Here is a 13,495-nt window from a genome sequence, read left to right on the forward strand (position 1 = left end):
GTAAAATAAACAAGGAGAGTGTTCCTCCGGCGAGTCTGGGTGCCTGAATCGAGCGCCCCCAGCAAACATGCTGTGGGCGTGGCCGTTGATACTGACGTCATTCAATGACAGCTAGCTGTCAGAAAGTGAGTTCATTCCCCCGAGCCGAGCAGACGGAACGCCGTCGATAGGTTTTTGCCCTTCCGTTGATATCTAGCACCCCGGCTCAGCGAGACAACGGACAGACCTTTCCACCGAGCCCGGCCATGGACGAACAGGCGGGGCCCGGCGTGTTCTTCAACAACAATAACAACTCCGTTTTACCCGGCGGTGGGAAAGGACCGCTGCCCGATGGCGACGCTGGGGAGGCGGCTAGGGCGCAGTACAGTATCCCGGGGATCTTGCACTTCCTGCAGCACGAATGGGCCCGCTTCGAAGTCGAGAGAGCACAATGGGAGGTGGAGCGGGCCGAATTACAGGTAAAACCCACCACATTTAATGTATACAGGACCACATATTAATGGCACTACCGGGGCCTTTCTAGTAACTCGCGTTGAGTTTCTGTGTTTGATTGTTCGGGTTACCAGGCTAGCTTGTTAGCTTTAGCTCAGGAGCTAAAGCAGCTGCAGCGCCCCCGACCCGACTGCACGACGACTGTTTGAGACCTCTTTACTGTGACTGAAACCACTAAACTTGCTTGCTGCCTTGAGCAGTTTAAAGAAAGACTATTTTAGCATGATTATACAATAACGGGTGTGATTAAACGTCCAACCGATAGCTACAATTATTAGCAGAGTAGTTTAAGTGCAGTGCAACAGCGTTGTGTGAAAAAACACAAAACGGCTAACCTTACCTGCCTACTTATAGCTAAATGTATAGCACCCCGCCTTGATTTTTTTAGTGCACTTTATCTCTAAATCCAGAAAAAAATGTGGTGGAGGAAAAGTAGTAGTTTTCTTAAAAGCTTTGGCCTCTTGAGAGCTCTCGTTGCTGACAAACAGCATACATCACAAACGAGACTGTGGACTCATTATGTCTTGTTTATGAATGTGATCATAAGCTAGCTGCTATGTCACTGCCACTCCTGGATAAAAGAAAATGAAAAATGCTGTCGTGTCTGTTATGGTCACAGTGCTTTACTTTGTCTTATTAATTGGTCCACTCTTTTGATAGTATATCTGACCCTTTCCTGATTGCCAAACAACTCAAATATTCAGCTATTAATGCGCTTTAAGAGGGCAACAGGTTTAACTGCTGCCAACTACAATTTTCTAAAGCTGACAAAAACTGGAGCCAAAAACATTAAACTGGAGCGCTTAATGCATGTTTAGTTTGCTTAACTATGAGTTCATGTCTATTCACTTTGAAATCCTTGTTTTGTTGTGGTTACTAGTCCTTCAAGAATTGCAACTTTCTCTCCATCAAGTTTTAATTTGATTTGAGCTTTATTCTTACCCCTTGTTTGATGATGATTGTAATCTTGTACTGATCATATTGTAGGTGAATATGTTATCCCCTGGTGGCTTTTCTTTTGGCTCAATGTTTACAATATTTGAAGCCCTGTGATTTTTATGTTTGTGGATGTAGCTAATCCTAAATTGAGAAAGAAACTGTCATCAATAGCCTACATAACAGATTCTTTGTACTCTAAATATCTACAGTTTTTTTTTTTTCATTCCATCATTTTAACCCAGTTGTAGGGCCACTGTTGTTGGATCACAGAGAAGAGCCAACACTGACTTTCGGGGTTTGATAGCAGGCAGCTCCATTGACAGACTGACCTCAGCTAACAAAGAGACGGGAGGGAGACACTGCATTGTTTTCGGATTGGTCATGTATACCCTGATCAGTGTAGTAGGGTTTTGACTCATCACTCTCATGCAGCACTTTCAGTCTGGCCTGTGTATTAAGCTTCCTGTCTGCTGTCATGAAGCAAGCTTATCAGCGAAGCAGCAGCAACTGCGGCAAAGCACAGTGAGGTTGCCAAATGGCTTATTGGGTGGTTTGTTTGTGGCGGCAAAATGGTGCGCGCTCAATTTGTGTTCTCATTTTTATTGCATCTAATCCTAAACGTGATGCTGGTTGATGTTTTAAAAATCCTTTGACCTCCAGTAGACTCTTTACTCATAATTGTACTCTCATCACTGGGGCACAGGAGTAGAACATCTTTCGGTGCTGTGCTGCACTTTGCCAGAGCAATAATGATGAATTAAGTTTTGAAAAGCTCTGAAAATGTACATGGGATTTAACCTTGTTATGTCCTTGTGGGATGTGTACATATGGCAGACATATCCAGTACTTTTACCTGTAGAGGGTATTGGATTAATGTACAGTAAAGAGACCACAATGAGGAAGAAATAGAGTCACTGAAATGAACATAAATAGACATAAATGAAATGCTGTATGGGGCATAGAGCTTTAGGGGTGTTCATCATCATTTCCACACATGTGTTTTAATCACAGAATCAAAACTGGCATGTTTATATTGCATATTTTAAGGAGGTGCAATATATGCTTTCATTTAAAAGCCCTTTAAGAATGTACACAAAGCGATTTCACAACCCAGTGAATACTTAGTCTCCTCCCAGGATTTTTTTCTCGTTAGTTGTACAGACATTGAATGAAAACAGTTGAAGCTGTGTTTTATGTTGCTGTTTGGGAGGAAGGAGAACTCCAGGGCTTGTAGGAATGTCGTCCAGCCAGCCTGTTAGGTCATGCTCAGAGCCACTCCTCTCTACTGGAGCAGTACAGAAACTGTACTGTACATTCCCGACTTGTCCTGCTGATGTGCAGTGTCTGTGTAATGCATAGGCTGCTGTCATTCATGATTAGACTCCAGTGGAGTAGTCATTGACAATCAATTGATTGACTTAATCAAGCTGATTTGCTTAGCGAGTGATAGGTTACAGCTCTTGTCATTCTGTCACGTTATCTCGGTAATGAAAGTAACTAGGGCTCCAACTAACGATTATTTTATTAGCACTTATTCAGTTCATTCTTAATTGTTGAAAGAAAGAAAGAAAATAGTGGAAATGGCTTTTACACATCTTCACTTTGTTAGTATTGTCTGACGGTCTAAAACCAAAAGATATTCAGTTTACAATTATTAAACGAAACAACTGAAGCTAGAACAAGTGAATTTCTGTCATTTTTGCTTGATAAATGACTCATTCATTATTGATTAATTGAGTGATATCGCAGAATCACAGTTTCAGAGAAAAGCCAGCAAATATTCACATTTCAGAAGCTAAAAGCAGAAAGAGTAATTTTTGCTTAAGGAAAGACTTAAGCAATGAGAAGAAGGTATGATTATTTGTCAAAATAGCTGTTGATTACTTTTCTGTCAATCTACTGTTTCAATTAATTGACTCATCATTTCAGCTTTAATTAATTGATTATCAATATGGTTGTTGATTAATTTCCCATTGAATCCTTGAACAATTATTTTACTTATTAGTAACTGTATTTAGACGATAAAACTACGTGATGGGTCAGTCCAATTTGTTGGGGTTTCAGGTTTGATTAGGGCGAGTGTATTTATTTAATTAGCAGTATATGCACAGCATGCTGCAGTTAAACAGTATGTGTTTTTGCTTTACACGTCTGCAGAGATTTATGACTTAATATGTAACAGTGGAAGTCGGTACATTGTACCTAAGCGAAATTTGATTTTGTATACCTTTTGCCTTTTTGCAATGTATACCTATTAGAAGCACCCCTCATATGAATATTGTGATATTGATCTATTGATGTCACCCTGCCATTCTGATTAGCACATATCTTTTCTGGGCCTGATGACTGAGGTTGAGTCGAGTTACGCCCTGTGCAGGCCAGGCAGTGCTCCAGTGTGCTTCATCAGCCCTCCAGTTATGGGGAAATCCCTGCTCCATAGGGTATCTCCTTGCCAGAAGTATCTGTCAGCAGCCATAATTTGACACCGGGAGAAGGTTGAAGGTGACTCAGGGTGTAAGGTGGCTTCATGTTGGTGCACACTGAAACCTGGACCCAGTTATCTTCATGGGCTAGAAGCGTCCCTTGTATTTTTCTAAAGGAAAAGCTTTTAACAGGAACAAGATTATGTGGCCCATGTTATTCGATTACTTCTCTCCATGTCCAACTGTGGAGCAGCCTAGAATTATTCTGCCTCAGTTAGATGACTTATTACTGTGATCTCATGTTTACTTTCACTAATGGCAAAGCCTGAGGCATATTTAGCTCAATGGTGCAGCGAAAAGAAGGACGGAACCACGCACAAACATACACATACCGTGGCATTCAGCAATTCAGAAGTGGGAGTCACCGCCATTCTTCAGTCGATACTACATCAACCCCCATGCTGCAGTTATTTTTGCCTTCTCAGTGTGCACCTCAGAGTGGGAAAGTACAAAAAAGCTGAGCATACGCTTCCTCACCAAAAAATTTAAGATGTAGTTACTCACTCATCGTTGCTCTCAGGTAGTGACAAAGACATCAAGGGTCTAGAAATCTTAAAAAAATACCAATTCACATAGAGACTAATTGTACACAACAGCTCACATCCTTCCTCACGTAACCAGTGTGTACAGCACACCACAAAGAATCAGCCCTGTCCTCAGTCAGTGGTTTAAGGCAGACTGTATTAATGTTCAACAGAAACTCGACAAAGACAATTACTGCAGCTCAATCAAATATTCATTGTGTACAGATAATAGTAAGTAGTTGAAATGGGTTTGTGTTTTTCCTCTTAGAAAGCCTGGAGGGAGCCACGTTTATTAACCAAAGCCTGGTCCTCTGAGCTTTGCTCCACTGTCCCCATTGGACTCGCACCAGAGCCTCTCTGTGCTCTAGAGCTGCCTTGTCCGCCTGTTAATTCCCCTTTCCTTCCTCCATTCACACTTACAGCCTTCGTCTGTCTACGTGGGTGTGCGGGACAGCTGCCTGGTTGTGCCAAAAAGTTGCCTGCCTCCCCCAGTTTTACAGTAAATCTGAGGTCGCCGGTCTGTCAGAGTTGTAAATTGGAGTACTCACCAGATCAAACTGCTGTTGTCTCAGTGTGATGTAATCTGGTTTGCTGGTATTCACACTTTGTGATGGCACAGCAGTGGTTTTTTTTTTGTTTTGTTTTGTTTTTTTTGCTTTAAAGTAAATGGATACTCCCATACTCCTACATATTCTATCCATCAACATGTCTACATGTTGTATGTAATTACACTGTGCAACTTTTCCTTTTTGGATATGACTGGATCATTTGGGAAAAAATATATATCAGCATCATACTAATTTTTTTCATTTCTAGTAATACAGTGTCTGCACAAATTATATAATTTTATTCTACACCATTATCAACATCTATAAAAATCAAAAAATGTGATGAAGATGGGTTAATGTTTACAAGACATGCCGCATAACAACGTCCATGGTTGGAATCCAGCCATGGACCATTTTCTTGTCATACCATTCTCTCTCTCCCCCACATTTCCTGTCCCTCTCTTCACTCATAATTGTCCAATGAAGGCAAAACCATGACAAATAAATAATTAAATGAAAAGAGTCTAAAAATGTTAAGAATGATCTTTCTTATCTAGAGTTATCAGAATCAACACAAGGCTTCTTAATGCTGAAGATTTGATGCTTAGTTCTGCTCCTCTGTGGATGTGTTAAAAAAGTGAAATTATTCATTAAGACAGTCTGTGAGAAGAATTGATATGGTCACCTGAAGCCAAAAAGTGAAGTCAGAGTCCTGTTTGACAGGCCTGCCATGCCAGAGAGACAGGACAGGCCAAAGGGCGCCAGCTGCCTCCTTGCTGCCTCTCTTGGTGGTTGACCGCCTTTTATTGGAAGAAAATGTCTCTGTCTGCGCCTGTTCTGTTTCTCTGAATTCATATTCTGAAATAGAGCATTTTACTAGCTCTGTCTGAGATGCTTGCCCGCATCAATATAAATGCAGTCTGTTAATAAACTACACAAATGCACATTTTTGCGGATGCTGGCTCGTTACTGGGAGGATTTGATTTTGCACCAAACAGAAACAAACCTACCACTTTTTTACAACATCAGACTTGTCATCTTTATAAATTATATTTCTCCCTTCTCCAGTAAAACTTTACTCTAGATTGGTAAGATGTTGTTTCATCATGGTTCTGCCAGGACCACACCTTAGTCACACTAGCCGTTTGTCAGAGAAAATGCTGATGTTGAAAAATGTAGCTCTTTGCCTGCATGTGTGAGTGTGTGCATGTGCGCCATGAGCCTTATGTAATATTAATGCAGCAACATGGGATGCAGCACCCTTGTCCTCAAGAAGCCCAACATAGTGCCTTTGTTTGCACCCCCTGTGAGGTAGCACCGCAGTGTCAACTTGATGCGAGCTGTGTGACGGTAGAGTGTAAAATGAAGCTCATGTGGAAACTCGTGATGAGATGAAAACAACAAATCTGTGTCTGTTAAAATTCAGGAAAAGAGAGATGATGTATTTTTGACTGGGAGGAATTTCTGGCCGTATAAGGGTTTTCTTTTGTTTTCTGTTTACTGTACAAGACGCAGCTTGGCTCAGTCCAGATAACCGAGCAGTAATCTTTACTAAATCACAGTTTGAGCAAATCACTGTTTCACCCTGACCCTCTGAGCAATCCTGAATCTGTGCCCGCGGACATGAGCTGCGTGGATGTGCAGCGTCGCATTTGAAGGAATAAGCTCCAGCCATGATCACAGGTCCTCAGTATTTCACACTGTAACTCCCTGCCTCTGTGGCTCTGCAGGAGCAAAATGGAACAATGGACTAAACTTAGCAGCTTGTGTGATACCCAGACCCGACAGTCAGATGATTGTGTAGAATGTGAACATACAATCAGTACGGAGCCTTTTTTTCAGATGCTCCCCAAGACAGAATGTGGTTGTGGAAAGACGACCAGTTGTATTTAAGTGTAAACACTTAAATTAGCCCCACCATCTTGAGCAGGGGAGGAGGTCAAGAGACAGCTGGGTGTGAAACCAGAGTAGCTACTGAAGTTCCTCAAGGAGGGGGAAAAAGATAAAACACCTGAACTCAACCTTTTATTTACAAATCAGTCATCATAGTCACAATCAGCTCGCTGCAACTAAGGGTGGGCAGAATTATGTTTCATGTTACTGTGAGACAGTATAAATATGTGTACCATCAGAAATATTGCCCTACCATTGTTACTGTGGTTGCTGTTCCTTTAATATCTCTTGACGTGTTTGACCATTGCTGGCTATGTTGCAAATCAGTGAGTGGGTTTGCTATATGGCAGTATTGGATTTTATGGGGGGTTTTTTGCATCAGTGCAATGATGAACTGTGATTCTTCATGTATTTTATTTGCTGGGTTTGCCTCAATAAAGGCCTTGGAAAGTGTTAAAATTTACAAAGGTCTAATGTACAGTTCCAGTCAAAAGTCTGAACACACTTTGCCATTCACTTGAATGGTAAAGTTTTGACCTTCATACTTTTACACTTTGTGAAAAAGTATCAAAAAGTGAAGACCAGAAGTCCAGAAAATGTATTATATCAGGATATATACCAATGTTGTGATATAATATAACATTTATTGGGATTGAGGATTTTATTCATACCACCCAACCCTCAAATAATGTTTTCAGGCAGGTTCAAGCAGATTGAACAGAAAAGCAACAATCTCTTGAGACTGCTTGAATGCCTTAGTTAAATTTATTTCATTGTATGTAAAAAAAACCCCAAAAACTAATGAAATAGAACCAGGACAGTTTTCACAGCAACATATTATATGACCTTTAAGGAAACCCATATGTTTCCCTTCCCAATATTATTATTATTATTATTAGAATGATGATTACATACATTTATCAATGGTAATGTTGTTGTTTTGGCAAATATATTGTAAGTGGCCATATATATTCATGGTGAAACCTACCTGAAGTGAGCTTTTTTTTGCCAGAAAGAGGTTATATTGATCTGCAGTGATGTTTTCTATCAACAAATACACTGCTGTGTCCGTGTTACAGCAGTCTCCAGCACCTCAGTCTTGCTTCTGTTGTTTTGCTGCATTTTTTTCTGTTGCTTCTAGTGTAATGGCATGCGTGGAATGTACTTGGCTAGTTATCAGGTTGGCCATCATGGTGCTCATTGGTTTGTGGTAACTGTGAGAGTAAACCCGGTGTTCGCTGAAAGAAAGGTTGTTTGCATTGTAAATGTGGGATTTACACCAGTTCTTTCCCCACTTCGGCTCTGGCCACGGTCGAAGGCCCGGCGTGTGTGACCATTTTGTTTGTGTGTAGGCCCTGAGGTTGTATGAGTATCCGCTGAATTTCTTTTTCAAATGGAGTGAGCTCAGTCTTGCCGCTGAGACGTATTGGATTTTTCACAGTGTTCACTCTGTCTAGATTAAATGGCCTCATTGTGTTGTAGATGTCTTTGGCGATGATGCAGAACAAGTCTGGAAGAAAACATGTCTGGAATCCACAAATCTCAGACTGTAATGTCTTCGCTATGTATAAATAGCTGGGATATCGTTGATAGTCATCATACATTCATTGACTGGAAATTTGAATTGACAAGTTCCTGTGTAGTAATCCACTGCCAACAATGTGTGGTTAAATAGTCTGCATGTTAACTAAAAGATGAAAAAATAAACCTTTTCTCCTGCTTAGATTGAAACCCGGCAAACTTAAATGACATCGACCTAAATGGTGCGGAAAAGGACATAAAACTTTTAGCAGTTTTATGTGGTTGTCTGTGTTTCAGATTGTGGTTTAGTATCACTGGAAGCTGCTGTTAGTCCATTTTTCCGTTTACTAATTTAAATAAGAGTAGAAAATCGAATCCTAAACTAGAATTGACTATATGCCAAAGCAGAAGGTACTGTGACCAACTTTCTTACCTGATCTTACCAGAATTTTAGCCAGCGGCTGGAGTTTGTTTTCCTCCATAGCCTGTCTGTTCTGCCTCCTTTTCCTGTCTCTGAAAGGTCCTGCGCTCTGAGATGGATGCCCCATTCTACATGTCTCTTACTCAGGCGGACTAAGGAGCCCTTATCCAGCAGCCCAATAATGCAGTCAGTGTGAGGCTGGGAATTAAATGCTTCCTGTGTCTCTTTATGGCCCAAGTTGACTCACTGCATTCCTCCCAAGGTTAATGTTTGATGGAGGAGAGATGGTGAGCCAGAGATTCACAGAGCAGCACTCTTCTCTATCTCTGGCACCGCAGGACGCCGGGGCTCCCTGGGCCAGTGCTTCATGTGGATAAGGAAGTGAATGGGCGCTCACTATCTCAATCAACACAGATGTACAGTTTTCATCTACAGTGAAAAATGAGCCAGTGTGCAATCTCTGTTTTTGAAATGTGAGGTGCTAGACCGAGTGAGTCCAAAATAACAACCTATCAAGCTGTTCTTACACTTTGTCATTGTTGTGGATATGACATTCTTGAGGTAGGGCTTTAATGTGTGACCAGGCCTTCGCTCTCACTGTGGGAATAAGTGAGATGTTTTTCCTGTTGAAGAAATCGTGGCACTTTTCTGCTTAGCGATGTTTCAACATTCGATTCCAAAAGATCGACCGTGTTCAGCTTGACATAGAGACATTTAATGGAAAATAGCCCTGCAATTAGCCTAATGAGGTATCTTTAGGTTTTGCGGCCCAATTGCATGCAATACTGTGGCAGTGCCCCAAGGCAGTGGTCCTCACTGATATTTGGATTGGAGCCACTTTAGCCAGAGTAAGTTATTTTGGGAGCCGCACAGTCTGGCCCAATCCAAACAGTGATAATTTTCCATATGCAATATTTTCCTTAATGCCTTATTTGTGCCCCTCTATGTGCCTCCTCTGAGATCCTCCAAAGACAGCACAAAGTTAATTATTACTCAGTTGTCATCTACACCACTTTTTTCCTCCTGTCATGTCTAAAAACATTCTTTTTAATCCAGGACACATAGTCATTTTCTTCAGGTAAAAAGATTAATGGCTGACTCACTCACATGACGACTGGGGCTTTTGCCCTGCTCCACGTTACTGTAACTGAGCTTATAAATGCACCGAAGGCCTTTTCCTGAAGTTCAGCCTGTTTTGGGTTTGTGTGTTAACGCTCAATGACACAGGTTCTAGGATGTGGGAAGTTGGATGCATACTAAATGTTGTTAACAATGTTGTCAATCCTTAATGCATTAGTATAGATCCAGATCAGGGTAGATGCACATTAAGCAGGATAAATAAGGAATTGGAGAATATGTAGATGTAATAGGTAGCGTGATGTATGTGCTGTGCTGACCCACCGTTCAAGAGCATCAATAGTTGGCATCTACGCAGACTGTTAGCATATGACTGGTGCCAACTAAACTTGGTGATGGACCAGTACTCTAAATCCTAAGGGCACTGGAGCTATAGCAGGAAAGTTTCTCTGCGGAGAACTGTGTATGGTAAGAAATGCTGTTATTAATACGAGGCAGATTGAAGTACTGTTGTGACTCATAGTTGCAGGCACCAGCAGCGCTACTTGCTATCCGTGTGAAACTGTGATCCAGCCCACTCACACTCGCACCATCCTTTGCATGTAGAGTGAAAGGCAGGGAATCAAGTCAATATTCATTCCCCTTTTAAGATTTTAACTCATGGTTTTAGACCTTGACTCATACCCAAGAGAAATTTTCTTTTTCAAGTTAGACAGGAGCAGTTTGGCTTATCCTTTATCCTTATTTGAAATGAGTCTACCATCTCTCCACTGCTCTTCTGTGGTTCATAGTTTCGGTTTGTTTGCCATTTGTTTTAATCCAATCTATCCAGTTACTCTGTCATCTTCTACTAACGAACTACAGAGTGGCACATATATTCACCTCTTATGCTCATTGTCTTGGTGGTAAATTTCAACAACTAAGATGGTCTCTAAGAGAGTGTAATTTTGATCAAGTGTTGAAATAGAAACAACAGCGTGCTTATCCTCCTTTCTGTAAACAACACAGCCTTAAGAGACTTTAGCAGCTTCTGCAGCCAGTCTTCACATCGGTGTAACCCTTAAAACACTGGATGGATTGTGGACAGATTTTGTTGTGTTTGATCTTGGTTTCTCTCTGACCCACATGTAGTGGATGACAACTTCATAAGCATGCAATACACTCTAAGGACAAATGTAAAGCTTCAAGCAAAACAAAAGTTATTTCATTTTTATTGTGCAACATAAAATATATGAAAATGGATAATTACTCGTTTGTTATTAGGTGATTTTTCTTTAGCACCACCTAAATTTAACCAGGATTTTACAGTACAAAGCCACATAAAGCCAAAAGGTAGTAAATACATATTCGTTAATAATAGAGTTAAGACCAGAATCTGTTTTACCATACAACAATTATTATGCCATAGAAATGTATAATTTTCAAAAACAAAAAAGAGCAAAAAAACATGTACAATTTGCAGGAACTGCAAGTGACAATGGGCAGAGAAAATATTAAGACCAGATAAAGATTGTTTTTTTTGTTTGTTTGTTTTTTTTCATTTGTAAGATATAATACTTTTAATGCATGATCAATTTTTGCTCAATGTGTGATCCTCTCTGCACTGTATACTACACAGTGAGCTAACCTCTACCACTCTCATTACAAGCGAGCATATGCATGCACACGCGCATGTATATGTATATGTATATGTGTGTGTGGTACTCAGCAATGTAATGTAATGCTGACTCAGACTGAATGCGTCAACAGCTGCTGCCTGTTACTGAGGAGAGACAGTGCTGTGCAGAGGGAAGGGATTTTGGAGGAGGGAGGGGCAGGGGACAGTTGATGTGTGGGAGAGTGAGTAGGTTAGATTAAAATAGAATAGTACAGATTGGCTTTTTATTTCCCATCATGCCACGCATATTGATTTGACATCATCCTATTTCAGTCTGAACAGAAGCACTTGTTCTTAGATGTTGCCTCATTGAGGTTGTCTTTTAAGTCAAATCTTTGTTGCTAGCTAGTTCAAATCTAAGATGCCAAAACACCGGAAACGCTGACTCTATTTATAAAAGCAACTACTGTAAGTCTCTTACTACTTTAAAATGTGACCTGACAATCCTATTTTTGTGTTTTCAGGCCCAAATCGCCTTCCTGCAGGGGGAGAGGAAAGGCCAGGAGAACTTGAAGAAAGACCTTGTGAGGAGGATCAAAATGCTGGAGTACGCGCTGAAGCAAGAGAGGTGAGTGCCTTTACTGCCCTCTGCTGCTGCAGCCCACCCACAGAGGACACAAAGACGCCAACTAGTCTGCAACATCTGTAGTGATTGCTCCTAAAAATAAATTCCTGCCTCTGAGAAATACAGAAATGGAGAATGTGGCAGTGTTAGATTCTTGCAGGTCAACAAATCAACATCTGCAGCAGCTACAAAGAGCTAGCACACTTCAGAGTGCAGCTCTCTGCACATCTCTACTATAATAAAGTTGCTAGCGTCGTTGCTCCGTCTTGTTTATGCTCTATGCGTACGAGTCAGATGTCTCAGCTGGTGTCAGCAGAGGCAGTAATGGAGTGAGAGTACCAGAGAGATTCCCCCGAGTCCAGCTTGTATGATGTCTCCGGACGAGAGCATGTGCTGGCAGGAAGGCTTTGTCTGCTGTGAGATGCTGATGACTCTGCAACCTCCTCAGTAGAAGGATGGGACAGGAAAGGAGGAGAGAGGAATCCTCCCTCCACCCGAGACGAGGTCACCGTCGCAGTTTGCTTTCTCCAGCAAACCAGAAGAATGACATTGTTCTCATACTCATGTTCACCGGCCCATCACCATCACACAAAATGTCCCAGTGGTAGTGGTGGTGATACATTTTGCCTTCCTCCTGGACGCATGGCTGCACCCTAGAACAGAGATATATTGGTGATTTAAACATGTCTCTGTTAATGTATCTCTAAGCCACTGAGCGTATCGTTCAAACAGACTCTGACACAGTGGCCCTCTGCAAAACTGAGCAAATGATCATTTATTTTAGACACGTGAAGTATTTATGACAAGTGTTTCTATCAGCGTAGCTCAGGATGAATTATTAAAGGGTAATTCCAGATTATGGCACCTTGGGTCTTAATTATGTTGTGTACACAGTTTTCCTATGTAATGAGGGATTATTATTAACATTTCAGGTGTGATCACTGTCAGTTTTATCTCTAAATGAAGCTTGTTTATCTGATCGTCTGGCAACTTGTGTTTCTTGCCAAGTCGGCGTTAACTTGTGATGAAACAGAATTATCCTTCTAATGTTAGTCAAATGTAGATGTTAGATGTAGCTCACACTTTGACCGCTCCCTTGTGTGATTTTAATGGTGTCTGTTTGTAACCGAGCTATCCAGTCACTGTCTCCTCCCTCAACACCAACCACAGAGGATACTTAAGATACTTAACTGCTCTGCGGCCGACAGGAGAAGAGTCTGGTTGTGATAGACAACTACAAGCTGGGAATGTGTGGAATTCTATGAATACAAAGCAAAGCATTGCTGAAATTAGCTCAAGCAATCAGCAGAGTCCTCCCTGAATAAGTGAAGGTTAAAAATAGAAAAACGAAAACTGGGATGAGTAAGAAATGAAA

The 13,495-nt window shown here is 41.2% G+C and overlaps 1 protein-coding gene across 2 annotated transcripts in view; it reads left to right on the forward strand.

Moving 5' to 3' along the window:
• Positions 1-124: 124 nt before the first annotated feature.
• The window catches only part of LOC111658946 (striatin, calmodulin binding protein), a 26,219-nt gene continuing 12,848 nt past the window's right edge, over positions 125-13,495 (forward strand). For both annotated transcript variants that reach the window (XM_023411674.2, XM_023411675.2), the window contains exons 1-2: positions 125-458; positions 12,020-12,123. In XM_023411674.2, the coding sequence (XP_023267442.1) occupies positions 246-458; positions 12,020-12,123 (317 nt within the window). In that variant the 5' untranslated portion in view covers positions 125-245. The remainder of the gene's footprint in view (positions 459-12,019; positions 12,124-13,495) is intronic.

This window comes from Seriola lalandi, unplaced genomic scaffold (assembly GCF_002814215.2).
Source record: "Seriola lalandi dorsalis isolate HSWRI2012SDOR001 ecotype SW California unplaced genomic scaffold, Sedor1 jcf7180002054470, whole genome shotgun sequence".
Taxonomy (NCBI): Eukaryota; Metazoa; Chordata; class Actinopteri; order Carangiformes; family Carangidae; genus Seriola; species Seriola lalandi.